General features: G+C 36.8%; 1 protein-coding gene across 1 annotated transcript; it reads right to left on the minus strand.

The window, feature by feature from the left end:
* Window positions 1-10,714: 10,714 nt before the first annotated feature.
* On the minus strand, window positions 10,715-11,440 carry LOC149793440 (uncharacterized). The gene has a single exon (XM_089969001.1). The coding sequence runs from the start codon at window positions 11,438-11,440 to the stop codon at window positions 10,715-10,717; it is 726 nt and encodes a 241-aa protein (XP_089825127.1).
* Between the last annotated feature and the right edge of the window lie 5,372 nt (window positions 11,441-16,812).

The raw sequence follows: 16,812 nt of genomic DNA on the forward strand, positions 1-16,812 counted from the left end.
AAGGCGTTTGACCTGGTTAGTCGGAGTGGACTCTTCAAACTCCTTCAAAAGATCGGCTGCCCCCACGTCTGCTTGCTGTCATCATGTCGTTCCACGAGAACATGCACAGCACAGTGTGCTTCAATGGCGCAACATCTGAAGCATTCCCAGTCATCAGCAGAGTCAAACAAGGCTGTGTCCTTGCACCGATGCTCTTTGCCATCTTTTTCTCCATGCTTCTCCAGGACGCCTTCAAGGACTGCAGCGATGGAGTGTACATCCATACCAGGGCTGACGGCAAGTTGTTCAACATCGCCCGTTTCCGTGCTAAGACTAAAGTCACAGAGGTACTCATCCGTGAATTGCTCTTCGCCGACGATGCAGCCTTGACATCACACACGGAAGATGGACTGCAGCAGCTGGTATGCCGCCTCTCCCATGCTTGTAAGGAATTTGGACTCACCATCAGTTTGAAGAAAACGAACGTCATGGCGCAGGACGCAGACTCCCCTCCCTCTGTCACCATCGATGGGTACAACTTGGAAGTTGTCGAGAACTTCACATACCGCGGGTCTAACATCTCCAGCTCACTCTCCATTGATTCTGAGGTGAACGGCAGGATTGCCAAGGCAGCAGCAGTGATGGCCAGACTTAACCAGAGAGTCTGGAACAACCCCAACCTCACAGAGAAGACCAAACTGCGTGTCTACCAAGCCTGCGTACTCAGCTCACTTCTCTACAGCAGCGAAACATGGACCACCTATGCAAGACACGAGAAGAAACTCAACAGCTTCCACCTGAGATGTCTGCGGCGTATTCTGCAATTCCAGTGGCAGGACAAAGTACCCAACACAGAGGTTCTAAAACTCGCCAACATGAACAGCATGTTCTCCATTCTCAGCGAGAGGCGCCTTCACTGGCTTGGCCATGTCAAAAGAATGGACCCAGGTCGCATTCCCAAGGACCTGTTATATGGGGAGTTAGCAGAAGGTGCACGACCAACTCGACGACCACATCTGCGCTACAAAGATGTTTGCAAGAAGGATATAAAGACGGCAAACATCAATGTCAACGACTGGAAGAGCTGTGCAAACAACCGTTCCAGCTGGCGCTTAGCTGTCAGGCAGGGAGTTCAAAACGCAGAGGAAGAGAGAAGAATAAAACAAGTTGAAAAGAGAGCTAGAAAGAAGGATAGACAAAAGCTTACTTTGGAGCTACCCATCGTCTCTAGTAGACGGACGGATGCCAAGAAAGAATACAATTACTTGGTTAATGTGCAAATGACTTGATGTGAAATATGTTGGCACCAGGTAAAGATTCTAGTTCGACGTTTCAGATGTATCGTTTGTTTTGTCTAATTTTTATTAAGCTAGAAGAACAAATTATGACTGCCTCGTTACTATATTTGTGTAGGGACCGACATACTATTTCTGTTGCGTCCTCGTGAACGTCTAAAATGTGTTGTTGTGTACTCAAATTCCAGTGGTTGGAGGGGTTAGTCCTTTGACAGGTCGTGAGTTGGTCAAAACGCGTACTCGGTCCTATTCACATTCTGAGGGGGATTAGTCAACAGTTGTTGAGTTAGTAGTAGTAGGTTTCGGTGATGTCATTGAAAGCGGGTAAAGGGAGGTAGCAAGGACATACGCACGAGCTTTTTGGAGACGAGTTTCTTGTCCATCTAGTAATCTGTCTGAATGAGTTCCAAGAAACTTATTTAAACCTATCAGGCTGTAAAAGACAAAAGGCAAAGGACTCTCTTTAGGGAATTCGGAAACAATTTACGAAATGCAATTTGTAATGGAATAGGCCTGCAAATGCGTTTGATACAACGTTTGTAGTTTTCTCATTTGTTTCCAGTTCAATTGAGGAGGCAAGACATTTTTGTGTCATTTCTAGAGTGTATATCTTTGCGCATATATTAGTATGGAGGGTCATTGCTTTTAAACATGAATTTGTTAAAATATGTTTGTGCTGTTTAGTGACCTGATGTTGAGCTTTTAGGAAAACATCTGACACTCTATTTTAAAAATTTGGTGAGAAGTTACTAATTGCAATAAAATCATTAGATATACAATTATGATGATATTTTCTCATGTTGGGTTGATACAAAGTCGGCCAATATAGGCCACATTTCTCAATTACTGAATGTATGTAGGTATAAGGTTTACAAGATGGAAAAGGAATCATGGAGGCAAAAGTTCGTTGTCCGTCCTCAAAGGCTCATATAGTATTAATATCCTTGATGAGAGTGTGACGAACTAAACTGGCAAACTATGTCCTAGTTGCGTTCATTGTCCCATGTGATATAGTGAAATTAAAAACAAATATGGGACCGTACATGGCAGTAATTTAGAATGCGATTTCCGAATCAAGAACTGAAACACTGTACCAAACTGGAAATGTGAAAAATGCGAATGCAAAGTTGGAAAAATACAAATATAAGTTTACGATTTAACAATTTTCAGAAATATCGATACGATGCCTGTATTGTGGCTGTTTATAACGATGTCTAGCACTGGGGCATTATGCTTCAGACATGTAGGATAATGACCAATCCAGTTACGTTATCCTGACACCAGGCAGACCATGCCTAACACTAACTTCTTCATGCTGAGTACCAAGCGAGGCAGCTGTTAATACCATCTGGTATGACTTGGGCGAGATTAGAACCCGAGAGGCGGACGCTCTATCCACTAGGCCACCAGTGCGGTCACAAATATAAAGGCCAATGCATGAGCAAAATCTAATGAAGACTATGCTAAAGGGCTTGTGAGTCACTTAGCAAATCAAAATTGTGTACTTTCATTCATTGCGATTTTGTATCCCGATGTTTCGCCATGTGTTATGTTCTTCAGTGGTCAGACATAAATGTGGACAGGAAGAGATATATGTATGCAGAAATATTAACATTAAATTAAAATAAAGTCGTTATATGGTGACATAGAAATAAAGATATGGGAATAGACGATATTTCAATTTTTTTCCTGGTTTGCTCGATCGCTGCAAATAAAGTAAAATCTTATCAGTGAACGAGTGAGTTCCCACAGTTTACAAATAGTTCGAATGAATCCGGTTTGTTTGTTTGATACATTTTCATGAACTAAAAACCGGATGTCCTATGATGTATGCTTTACCCGCTTAAACATATATGGATTACATGAGAGAGAGAGAGAGAGAGAGAGTGACAGAGAGAGAGAGAGGAGAGAAGAGGTTTATGAGCTTATCCGAAATAAAAATAATTGCAACAGATTTTTTAAATCATTTTTCTTTCGTCTATTGTTCTTGTATGGGTTCGTCTTGAAACACGCAATATTCTTACATGAGCTTGTGTGGTAATGAAATGCCCGAATCTACGTTTCAATTGAAGCTTCACTAGTGTTTGTACTTCAAGTTTTTTTTTTCACCTGGATCTGTTTCTCTTGATCACCAACATGTACATCATGATCCTGATCTAAAGAGTCTGCTCGTTATCTTCTAAAACACCAGTGGGTCACTGATGGGTTTAGTTTGAATTCTAAGAGTATTCTCCTACTGGTAAACATATTCCCACGAATTATGTTAAAGACGATCTTATTGTTATAGTTTTTACTTTTTTCATAATTGTTTGTCGGTAATGTGAATAATACTATAACTTTCACGGATAGGTGGCTGCTGATTAGCACATGAAAGTTTGTTATTTTATAGCTACCAATAATGGTGACAATATTGATTATATGTTTTTGTGCGTTCCTTCAGACAAATGTCATCAGGCCACAAACTAATTGTTCGCCGTTCTATGTATGGCATCAATGGCGAAAGGTTTGGGATTTAAGTGCGGCTGGCTGACCTTAAGTACCGCTTCAATAGTCAATATGAAATGTCGGCATACAGGAGTGTCTAAACCTCTACGAGCTGTTGTTTTATCCGCATTGTTCTTACAATTATAACATTATATCCTATATGAGCAATACATAATGGATACCGTACTGAAGTAATGAATAGTCCGACAGAAATGCAATATAGCAGAAGTCATTACTTATACTCTAATATTGTAAACAGCATGCATTTAAAACAGTACGTTTGGTTATAGTTTATGAGGTTGAAACATGCGTAAAATAATTTTGATATGCAATATAGATATTTTATTATGAGATTATTGTTTTATATGTGTTAAATAATTTGACACATTTTTAAAGGAATTTGTCTGTGTGTGTGTGTAAGACCGAGGTGGTATATTATTGTCCACCAACAATCCGCACCAGCTGCACCACCATTATCAAACTATGTCTAACATCCGTCCCCCGCAAAAAAAAAACAAAAAAAAAACATCAGATTATTAACATGTTTCATTAAGCATGTACCATTGACATGTGCTCTTCAACCAGCTGTACTGGTACTATTAGCATGTGATCTTTAACCAGTTGAAATGTTTCATAAAATCTCCAGACCCCTCCTTGTCTGTAAATTGTGAATATCAGCATTGGTGTGGTGGTGTACGTCGGTGAAAATGTGTTTATTGTTTATTTGGTCCAATGATTTTCTGTTTGTTTTTGTTGGTAATGTGAGTAATACTATAACTTTGCAAGCAGCACATAAATGTAACGTATCTTCAATGTAACTGGCAGAAAAACATAATCCTTATTTTTTGAAACTCTGCACCACACAACATGTACAAATGCATGTTATTTACAGCCACAGTTGACGAATCTTACACTGTGTATACCACGTGAAGTTCGGTTTCATGTTATTTAATGGCAAACTAATCAACAATGACATCTTGCCATAACATGACACATTTACAGTATATGTACAACGAGACATGCAAGCAGCAAAGCTTACAAATTGCCAGAAAATATTATTATCAATCAACGTGTTGTGTATTATCGCAGGTCGCATTTCCATACCAATGTTTCTAATGTATTTAAAAATCGTGTTCATGTATTTTGTCACTGTATTCAATCCTGTTCGTTGGATTTTGTCAGTAAGCTTTAAATATGTTAAGGTACGAATAGTATGACAGTTATAGGGTAATAGCTTAATATATCTGCTCAAAAAGTAAGGTAACGATTCTTAGAGGATGAGATTCAAAATGTAATTAACTCATACAGTCATATATCCGGCGTCGACAGTGTCTAACACTTGTTCACACATTTTTAACGAACACTATATTATGCGAACTAAACTGACATGAAATATAAACGAAAGTCACTCTTACCCGAGCACAAGCGTGCCGTAATTAAACGTAAACTTCCATTTGCAGACTTCGGAAATTAACGGGCTGATACGTGCAAAATATTCAGATCAAAACTTCCTGGTGAAAAGCAAATTTAAGATAACAACCTTGAAATAAAATCCTATATCCATTTGTGACAGAAATAGGAAGAGAAAAACACGTGTCATACCTTTATAGCATTATTACAGGTCGCTGAACCTTAGGCATGAGTTAGTTGGGAATTATGCGGGTTTCTAACAAATCAAATTCAATTCTGCAATGGGGATGAAACCTGATTAATCTTGCTGACATTTAAATAACACCTTCAGGCATATTGCTAATTTTAGTTGTGTTTTTGAAATACTTGGTTATGGAAATCAAAGTATAGCATAATAATTTAAAGATTGTGAACGTTTGATAATGGCAGGTCCCATAACTTTTAACTGGGTGATGGCTAATGAATATTTTTGCACCTTGGCCTTTCGCCTAAAATAAATGCTTTGAGATTACTTATTTCACTTCATCTTATAAGGATTTTAACAATTTATTGCCTATATCTTGTAAGTGACCATTCCTAATTTCCTAATAGTTTGTTTATTTCTCTGCTAGAAATGTAGCGTTCACTCAACTCTCGACTGTCTTAGAAATGTATATTTGATAGTACCTTTTCTTGAAATTCTGCTATAGTTATGACACGTCACTGAAGCTTTTCGTCATAACGTAGACTTTAATTTATTATGAATAACGTGAATAGAGGTTATATAATGAGAAGATTGGTATCAATCAATATATTATATATGTATAATTTTAATATTATAATAATAACAATAGAAAACAAAAAATAAATGTATGACTATCTATCTATCAATCTATATATCTATCTATCGTGCAGGGAAGCAAACTAATCAAACAATAGCTAAGACGATATGTGATACACTTGCCTAGCTATTCTTTCTCTCTCTCTTTATATATATATACATGTATATATATATATATATATATATATATATATATATATATATATATATATATATATATATATATATATATATACAGCTGTTGTTGTTTATTCTGAGCAAAATCGCGCTTCTAAACATACAATGATTATGTCCATGTAACATACGTATAAATGATAAATGTATATAAAGGGGGTGCAAAGTCACCATATGTAGAATAAACAATTTTTCATTTGTAATTTCACGGTTTTGCTGCACCAAGGGAGGATGGGGATTTCATTAAGAGATGTTGTATACTAGAAGAACATCTGTTCCTAAATATGTTAAATACCTTTACCAATGTGTGAGATTCCATTTTACATAAATGTTAAATAATATAACATAGATTAAAAGGAATTTAGCATAACTAAAATACTAGTTTGTAAATGGAGTGAGACACCAGGGATAACTGAAAATCTTGATTTAGTTTCAAACCAAACACAAACTGGTTCATTTAATATGAAACACTGACTAAAGCTGCAGTTCATAACCATGGCAATATTATTGTTTGTATTAAAAGCCAGAATAGTATCATTCTCTTGAAGTACAATTTTGTATATGACAATCTCACAGAAGGACAGGGTACATTGTAGCATCATGCCAGTAAATATTTGTAATTGTACCTCGTTTTATAGGTGCAAATTATACAGGATGTAATATATTTTGATTCCGTTGCAGAAAAGTTTACGACAGAAGGGATAATGTGATTTGATTGTAATATTTCAAATGTAAATTTGCAACGAGAACATTCCCTTGACTTTGCCATTCAAGTATAGCGTATTACTTATTTGAATTGAATTGATCTGCATGGAATTACAATGCCTGTTAAGTATCTGATGACAATATTCACAACAAGTTAGACAAAAAGTAAATCATAAATAAAAGAATCAAGTTATGTTTTTATTGTATGGATTATTAGATTAGTCATGGATTGATGCAGTAAAGTTAGAATGTCAAGTGGCTAAGGATAACACTGACAATGACTTGGACACTTGCGATTCTTATGCAAATGTCGGAGTTATGTGTGTCAAGTGGTACATTAAGTAGTGATTGAATTGGATTGGTAATGATAATTTGGTAAGGATAACGCTCACAAAGACTTGACCATTATATTATCTAAGAACATTTTGGATCTGTAATTTAAAACTATATATATATATATATATATATATATATATATATATATATATATATATATATATATATGCTTGCAGTGTAATGAAATATCTCATGTATGCATTTAGCGTCAAAAAATACTTAAACAAGAAAATTAATACATAAATAAATAAACAGTTTTGTGTGAGGACAACAGTTATATGTCCATCTTATAACAAATTGTATAGCGACATCATTTATGCTTGTAAAGTAATTGAGAAAATAATAGAATTGATGTTATTTTGAGAAGAGAAAGGAAGGAACAATTACTTAAATAAATGTTCTTTGTGCTTAAATAAACGGTAGACATAAATTTACCGTTGACAGTCGTGCCTATTACATCAAAGAATATGAATAGCCTATACAAAACAACGTTAACGTTAACCAATTTGAAACATTTACTGGTAATGCACTAGTTAAAATCATCGAGACCTAAACAGGCCGCTTGTATGAATAGTGTTTACTGTAGACATGCATATATATTTCGCTCCAAATATGCAGAGTATTACAATATGTATATATAGATAATTTGTATACATTGATAACAGTCACTGGTTGTTCTCAATTCCAACGAATCTCAACTAATTTTACTATATTCTTTAAAAATGTTTTTAGATCGACTTAATTTCTATCAGTACAGTCATATGTTGTGAAAATGCCCCTTCATCTTATTTCATTTGATTTCCTTAATAAAACTTTTAATATATCAAACAATTCACCAGGTATATCATATTTTGCTTATCACTTTAAAAAACTTGTTTAAAACGCCAGTCATATCGATATTCGGTGGTTTTGTTGCCATTAAAATGCACCTTATGTTCATATTAAATTCGTAAGATGTACCTTTGTTTTGTACACTTCGGTCAGAGGCTAAACGTCTATTAATGTCAATATGCTTTCTTGCTGATGTTTGTTCTTGTTATTTCCTAATGTTTCATATTCTTAAGTTTACTGATTTTGTTACCTCTTTTTATGGGTCCTTCAAGAATCAATGAGGAGAAGCCATGAATGTCTTCTTCATAATTGCTAAGTATTTGGAATTTGACAGTGCTCGTGAATGCATGCCTTGGATGAAAACTATTATTTGTGTCGTAATTTATGAGAGTCCCTTTCCTTTGAATATACCGTTGCATCCACACAAACGCACTTTGCAAATTTGTTTATATTGAATATTGTTACATCAAAGAAATTTACACTTTCCTTACCATATTCAGTTGTAAATTTATTTCACTTAATCGTGGGTATATATCCAGTTATGAAACTCTTTACGGTTTTCTTCCGAATGGGTCGACAAGGTGCTAACTATCATGAATAAACCTAACAGAGGATAAAGTCAGCCTTTGGGAATTAGTATATATTTATATCTCGCATTCAGCTGCATACATTATTAGATTAGTTTGTTTCCTTAAAATAAAATAAAACTCTTTCTCTCTCTCTCTCTCTCTCCTTTACAAAGTTTGGTACCTTGTATATCGTTGATAAAGGAAATCTGCAATTTCCTTACAAATTGTAATTTTAATGGATGAAACGTAATAATTAGTCCACTTAAGGAACTTTTGTGTTTTTTCTTCCCGTTGCACCCACAAATGTATATCATCGATAAACGTAAATCAGGCAAAACGCAGCTTTAAAACTATATGATCAATCTCTTTCTCCCTCTCAGCTGCGTAAACGCTAGCATACAATGTAGGAAATTCCTTCTTTGTAGCTGTATCGTTAATGAATTAATTTAAATAATTTTCGTATTAAAAAAAAAAACTCGTCAATTTCAAGACAAATATTTTCTAAATTAACAGTGCATCATCTAGACGCTTTTTATCCTGATTGTCTACATGAACTAACAGGAAGTACCCAGGTCATGCTAAATAATAGTGTACGGCTATCAATGTCTGTTCGAATTAAGAGACATTCTTTAGAATTTTCATTTTAATCACCTTTTCTACAAAATCAATAGTATCTTTAACGTATAAAACCTGCATCTTAGCCAAAAAATTTAAATAAAAATCTCTCCAGTGTTAAATTTGCTCACTCTTACTTGAATAATCTGAATAACGTACCTACCCGGCGAAACATATTTTGGCATCGTCCATATTTCCGTAAGTTTGTGAATTTGCTGACGAAAATAAATATACATTGGAATCAAAATATTCTGAGTTTGTATTCCCGTCTGTCCAAAATAACACCTTCATGTAATGTGCCAAATGCACGTCTGATTTCCAAATATATATCATGAGCAACTAGCTTGAAAGAATTAGATATTTAAAATAATTTAATTGTTGCAAGGCTTCCAGCATAGTCTGATTTCTGTTAATATCATTCATAGCGCTTCCATTGACTGTCACCTTTGCTACCAGATACTTGATTTTAGAAACTTTTTGCAGTGATCAAATTTGTAATTTACTGAGACAATATTATTCCTAATGACAGGAATGTGAGTATGTATTTATTTCATTCGAAAGAATATGATAACTGCATATGTTTTATATTTTGGATTCACGAAGCTGTTTATTTCAGTTTGGGGTTAGCCAAGTAGCTGAAATTAATTCGTTTTCATAGACTAATTGTTTTTATATATCGCCTCTATCACCAATAAAGGCGCAAATATTTTCTGGTCTCGATATCAAATTGAGACCGTTTGAAACTAAGTCTTGCTCCGCAGAAATCAGAATATAATTTTTTGGATAGATCTACCATTGACTTTCCTAGTCGGGAAAGCAAACCCATGACAAAATTTATCAGTGTTCAGTGTATGTAGCAGAAATCTCCTCCGTCCAACGTTTGGTGTAATTACCTGTACATATTAATGGGTGTTCTAGTTGAGGGATAAAATCAAAGTTTTTGAAGATGAAAGAATTTACAATGTCCAACTCCTTGCGTTCATCGAAGGAAGGTTTCATATAGTAAGTTACCAGCTGAAAGAATGTTTTGAAATGGGAAGCGCTTGTTTTCTCAAATCAGTCATAAGTCTCCAACAGTATACACGCATATTCGAAGCACCACTCGTTTGCATGTCATTAATTGTTATGTCTACGTGTACATTTTTAACATTGTCTGTGGTTCAGACTTCTTGACCTAATCTGTGAGATGAAATCTGCTGAAACTAAATACTACTGTGTGTCTGTGTTGACATTGGTAGCGAGTTACAAGAGTTGGCGAAATGGACGAACATTTGGATTCGAACAGGTTGGTGTTGTTTATGGTGTCTGGCCAGCAGATTTGGATAACTCTTCATAGGCAGCTGTTGATCAAGGTCTTGTCTCTCTTTACGGTCGACTTGCTAGTTCTCCAGGTCTCTGCTCCATAAATTAGGACTGACTTCACGTTGGAGTTGAACAGTCCAATCTCCAATCTTGGTAGTCAAATACATTTCTTAGGAGCTCCAGATGGTCTTGAGCTATATGTAAGCTGCTCTCGCTCTTCCGATACCTGCCTTGACCGCTGAGTGTGTGCCACTATGCTGGGTAATAATGTTGTCCAGATACGTGAAGGATTCCATGCCTTCCAAGGGGATGACATGCAGTGTGCCTGGGTTGTTACTGACATATTTGATCATGAGGATCTTGGTCCTGTCTTTGTCGATGTTGGTTCCAACCGCTGCTGATGTGGCTGCCAATACGCTGGACTTGTGTTTCATGTGCTGCTGACTATAGGACAAAAGCGGTAGGTCATTGGCAAAGTCCTGGTCCTCAGGTTGACTCAACAATGTCCACTGGATCCCATTTTTCCGCCCATTGGTGACGTGTCCATAATCCAGTTGATGTCGAGACGGAAGAGAAGCGGCGACAGCAAAGCTGTCTTGCCTTACGCCAGGCCTCACTAAAAAGCTGTCTGTATGCAGTCCTGCATGAATAACTATGCAGGACATTCCGTTATAAGCGTTCTTGATCAGGTTTACCAGCTTGTGTGGGATGGCGTAGTGGATAAGAAGTTTCCAGAGTGTCTCTCGGTCCACGCTGTAGAATGCCTTTTCATAATCGATAAAGTTGATGTAGAGCGAAGACTTCCATTCCAACGATTGCTCGACAATAATGCGAATAGTAGCTATTTGGTCCGTACACGACATGTTCTGCCAGATTCCCTTTTGCTCGTCAAGTAACCGTGGGTCGACGGCCTCCTTCATCCCTTCCAAGAGGACCCGTTTGAAGACTTTCCCTCGTAATGACAAGATTATGATTCATCTGTAGTTGGAACAATTGCTGAGGTCGCCTTTTCAGGATCTTGATGAGGTATCCCTCCTTCCTGTCAGTCGGTATCTCTTCTTCTTTTACGATCTTCTCAAAGGGGGATATTGCATTTCCACTGAAGCCGCTAGTTCGGATCTGAGAGCTTCTGCTGAGATATTATCAAGTCCAGCTGTCTTGCCGTTCTTCAACTGAGTGACGGATTTTCTGATCTCGTATCTGGTGGGATTGTCACAGCTTATGGGTATATTTGCATTGGCTGGGTGGTTTTCTTGGGGATGTATTGGTGCTGGCCTGTTCAACAGTTCTTCTAATATATTCTGCCCATCATTTATTTGGTGTTCTGTACCTGATATGGTCTTTCCCTGCTTCTCCTTTATGGGTCTCTCTGTTATAATGTACCTGCATGACAGCTTCTTGGTGATGTCGTACAGCTTTTTCATATTTTCACTTACGTTCGCATCATCTGCTTCTGCTGCCAGTCCTTCAACGTAGTTTAGCAGGTCTGTCTTGATGCTTCTTTTCACTTCTCTGTGGGCGTAAGTGTACTCTTTTTGAACCTTTACGTTTGTAGTTTCTGTCCTAATGCTATTTAAGGCTGCTTTCCTATGTTTTCGCTCCTGGATTTTGGTCAATGGTTCCGCTGCAATCCATTCTTTCTGATGGTACTTCATGGTGCCTAGCACTTCTTGGCATGTTGATTATACTGCCTCCTTAACTGTTTGCCATATGTTGCTCACATTGTCTTCCTCATCTTCCAGACGCTCTCGGTGTTACTCTGGATAGTACTCTCACATTGCACCAACATGTCATGAAAACATGCAAGGCTGCGTATCTTGAGCTGAGATGCAACAGCTCCATCTGCAAATATATTTCGGTTGTTGCCATTAAAACACTTGTGTGTTCATTAGTACTTTCAAGACTGGACAATTGTAACTCAGTTATGTCTGGTTCATCTCAATATCTACTCCAAAAACGTAAAAAAGTTCAAAACACAGCTTCTCGGATCATACTTAGAGTACCACGATCAGAGCACACCTCCCCGCTGCTCTGTACCCTACACTGGCTATCCATTCGATCCAGAATCAAACACAAAATTTGTTCTCTGTGATATGTTTCACTGACGGACTCTAGTCCAACATACCTATCCGATCTCACCCATGTGTACACACCAGCAAGATACTTACGCTCCTCTTCTGACAATCGTATACTCATTATTCCCACTATGAAAACAACGTCATATGGAGATCGTTATTTTGCATACCAGCGCCCAGCAACGTGGAATGAATTGCCCACTGAACTTAAACACAAAGACACAGTGATCCCCTTCAAGAGATCTCTTAAATTTCACTTATTTCGACTGCAAGATCAAACTGAAAGACCTACTAATGTTTCCTACCTTAAATATTTTCAGCACGTTTTTATGTTTTGTAATTTCTTGGTGTTTGTTTTGTAATCATATCATTATATACGTTTTTATGTTATATGTGTTGTCTAATGTTGTAAAGCGCTTAGAGCTTCTAAATATTAGGCGCTATACAAAGTCCCCATTATTATTATTATTATTATTATTATTATTATTGTAGCACTTTGTAGTTGTTGTTAAGCGTCAGTCTGCACTCTTCTTTAGTGTTGCATCTTTCAACAGGCTGATGTTATACTTTGTTTTCTTTTATTTTTTGCCCAGCCAGTTTTTCTTCAGCTTAAGTTTCAACCTTGTGACAACTAAATGGTTGTCATATACCACATATGCTCCTCTCTCCACCCCCACATCTTGCAGGGATCTTCTGAACTTCTTGGATATTCCGACGTGGCTATTCGGATTTTCTGTCACATGGTCTGGTCATATCCATGTGTTCTTGTAGATTCTCTTGTGGGGAAAGATGGTACCCCCCACACCAGGCTGCTTAGTGCACGAAGGTCTGCGAATTTCCCTCCATTTTCGTTCATCTTGCTCAGGCCATGGATCCACATTGCTTGTTTGTACCCTGTGTTGTCTGACAGCTTTGGCATTGAAGTCAACCATGATGATGTTGATGTCTTTGTCTGGGAAGTTCTCTACTTTGATCCGTTTTCTGTCGTAAAACTGGTCCCTTTATTTTTCTTCTCCGTTATTTGCTGGAGCGTAGCTCTGAATGACATTCATATTTTTTTCTTCTCGTTTTTGGTTTTAAACTTTGCTTTGAGGATTCTGGGCCCGTGTGGTTCGCATCCTATCACTGCATTATATGCTTTCTTCGACAGCGTAAGCCCCATCCTCTGTGTATGAGTCGCATCATCTTCCTCGAGTCCTGAATACAGTAGCATCTCTCCCTTCATCAGTCTTCATTGTCGAGATTGAATACATCTTGTCTCAATAATGCCCAGTAGGGATAGGTTATAGTTCCTCATTTCTGCTGCTATATCTGTGTTGTTTTCCCTGCCTCATACAGTGTCATTACGTTCCATGATGCGATGTTAATTCTCCTATTTGATAGAAGGGTGGTTTTCTTTATGGCTTTCGCGGGCTCGCGACGTTCACCACATAGCGTCATAAGTTTTCCAGAAGACCCTTCCTCCCTCAAGCTTTCGGTTTCTGACTTTTTCTGCCCTTGACGTTTCTGTAGCAAATTGGGTTTTACAGGGCTGGGTTGTTAGCCCCACGTCCAACCTTCCTTCGTGTACATCCGGGCTTGGGAGCGGAAATGGCGGAGTTCGAGATAGATAGATAGATAGATAGATAGATAATTCAAAATTCGTTTGTATCAAACATGTAAAAATGAAACAATTATCATAATGTTTTCATAAAGAATTTAGAATTATTTCCTTTTTACTTAGTTTTTTATATACATATGTTAAACTCTGTATAATATGATTGTGAAAGAGAATTAGGTGAGTGTGGGACTCCTTTAATTACATGTGAAAGTCCATTTTCCATGTGTGAAAATGAAATGAACATATGTATAATTATCTTCACCTATGTGAAATAGACTCTAATAATTTTTCATATGTATTATATATTTTAGAGCATAAAGGTATCACAAGTGCTTGAAACAATGTGCACTCGTACATACAATAACATTATGGGCAAAAGAAACAAAGTTGGCTTCTGGACAAAACATTACATCGTAACGTTAATGTATACATCGATATATCCAAGCAGCACAAACAACACACTGACGAGACCTTGCATTACCTTTATACGAGCGATGAATTATAGATGTTTTTGTTTCCATACCAATATTTATAATGTACTAAGTAATCTTGTCCGTGAATCTGACAACACGTTTTAAAGTTTTTCAGTCGAGGATTAATATAGAAATACTACAGTCATAGATTACGCTCCCGGCTCAAAAGATATAGTAACAGTTTAAAAGCATACGACTCAAAGCATAAATAACTCATTCCGTCAAACTTCCCACGTGGAAAGTTCCTGACTTCTACTATCAAGCAGTTAAAGAAGACAATTTTATAAGACACACGTTGCAATGAAATATAAACAAAAATCACTATGTTTGCCGAGCACACGAGTGCCATATATAAAAGACTTAAATTTTTGTGGGTGCAGATTTCGGGGACTATTGGAGTAGACACGTACAAAATATTTAAGTCAATTTTCTGGTGTGTGTGTGATTCAGGTTGTTAACGTAGCTTGAACAATTTTTCAGTCATGTAGCTATGATGCACGTTGTATGGCAGTTAATATGTCTAGCATTGGGGCATCATGCCGCAGACATGTAAATTGATGTCCCTCCCAGTCACATTTTCCTGGCACCAGGCCGACCAGTCTTAAAACTAACTTCTTAATGCTTACAATTGTGCACAATTAATTCACAAAATCGTAAGAAATTAACAAATAAAGCTTGCAAAAGATTAATTTGGAAGTTTCCATTTAAAACATAATATTAAGTTAAATTAATGATATATTATAAATAATTCATTAATGCTCTATCAAACTAAATAATATTGATTAGATGCCTGTTCTTGGTACAGCTAGGTCCTAAATATAAATGCTACATCCACCTGATGAAAGTTCCAGTCAGCTTTCCTCGGATAGACTATTGAATAGCATATTAAAACAGTTTACAAATAGCATAGATGATGACGTTTCAAATGTGTATTACATCAACCGAGCAGCTAGATAAAACCGTTTAAGATATATAAAGGAAACAAATATAATGACCCGATCCATAAACAAATTTACAGTGTGTCCATAAAGGAGAATTAACTCTCATGTACAGAACAAAAGAAGAAAAAAACCCAGATATATGATATTTAAATAACAAGCAAATGTTGTACAAGAGAGAGAGAGAGAGAGAGAGAGAGAGAGAGAGAGAGAGGCTGGTGTCAGTGGAATTGACCTTCATTCACAAACTTTCATGTTGTCTTCTAAACATACACTGATTGTGCCTTTGTAACAGACTTAACAGTGAGTATAGCGGGTTTGCAAAGTTACAATAATTAGAAAACGCATCATATTGTGTCGAGAACCCAACTTTGTTTATTTTGCCAATAAAGAACTTGAACTTAAACTTCTCGTGGGCTACACGATGTAAAAAACACAGGGTGCCATTCTAAAGTTCTAGCCAGCTATATATGATGGGATGGAGCGTATTAGTGTCAAGAAAACGGTGTAAGAAAGCCAACTTTGTGGTTTGTTGCTGGAATTAACTTGAATTTATTGTGACATACATGATGGTTAAACATTGGTCATCATTTATACATTTAATATCATTTGTCAGTGGTACATCGTTAATGAAAAATGTGAGTACAAGTATTGTTACCCATAGAACGTTTTTATTAAACAAATTTTGTTACTGTTAGTGATGTTGCTGGGAATGAGTTTTTGGTGGTCTAGAATAAACTGTGTGTCTCAACCTGCTCCAACACACACAGTCACTGTACCTGGGGTAAGAAACACCAGGGCCTCTCCTTCTTATTGTTAAAGCACAATTTTTCTTTTATAAAATTAGGCTGTTGTTTGGCCCTGACCTCCTTTTGGGTAGTGGCCCTGGGGATATATGCCAGGTTGCACCTCCACTCTTGTCGGCCCTGTACAGCGTATAAACTATACATATATTTTATTTATACGACATACCAGATTTCATTCTACAAGGGAGATAAAACTGACAGCCATAAACAGTGTAATTTAGAGGAGTGAACTATTCACAACCGCTTGCATGTATGTAAGCTAAAAAAGAAGTTAATATTATGTGCTCTATGTTTTTTTAATACTATTAAATTAAAAGAAAACACAAGGCTGACATTGAGCAGTCAAATCGGTTCAATAATGTTCAGGCAAACATTGAATTTGCAGGGTTAGTTATCATGA

Source organism: Sinohyriopsis cumingii, chromosome 8 (genome assembly GCF_028554795.1).
Source record: "Sinohyriopsis cumingii isolate HCF-2022 chromosome 8, ASM2855479v2, whole genome shotgun sequence".
NCBI lineage: Eukaryota > Metazoa > Mollusca > Bivalvia > Unionida > Unionidae > Sinohyriopsis > Sinohyriopsis cumingii.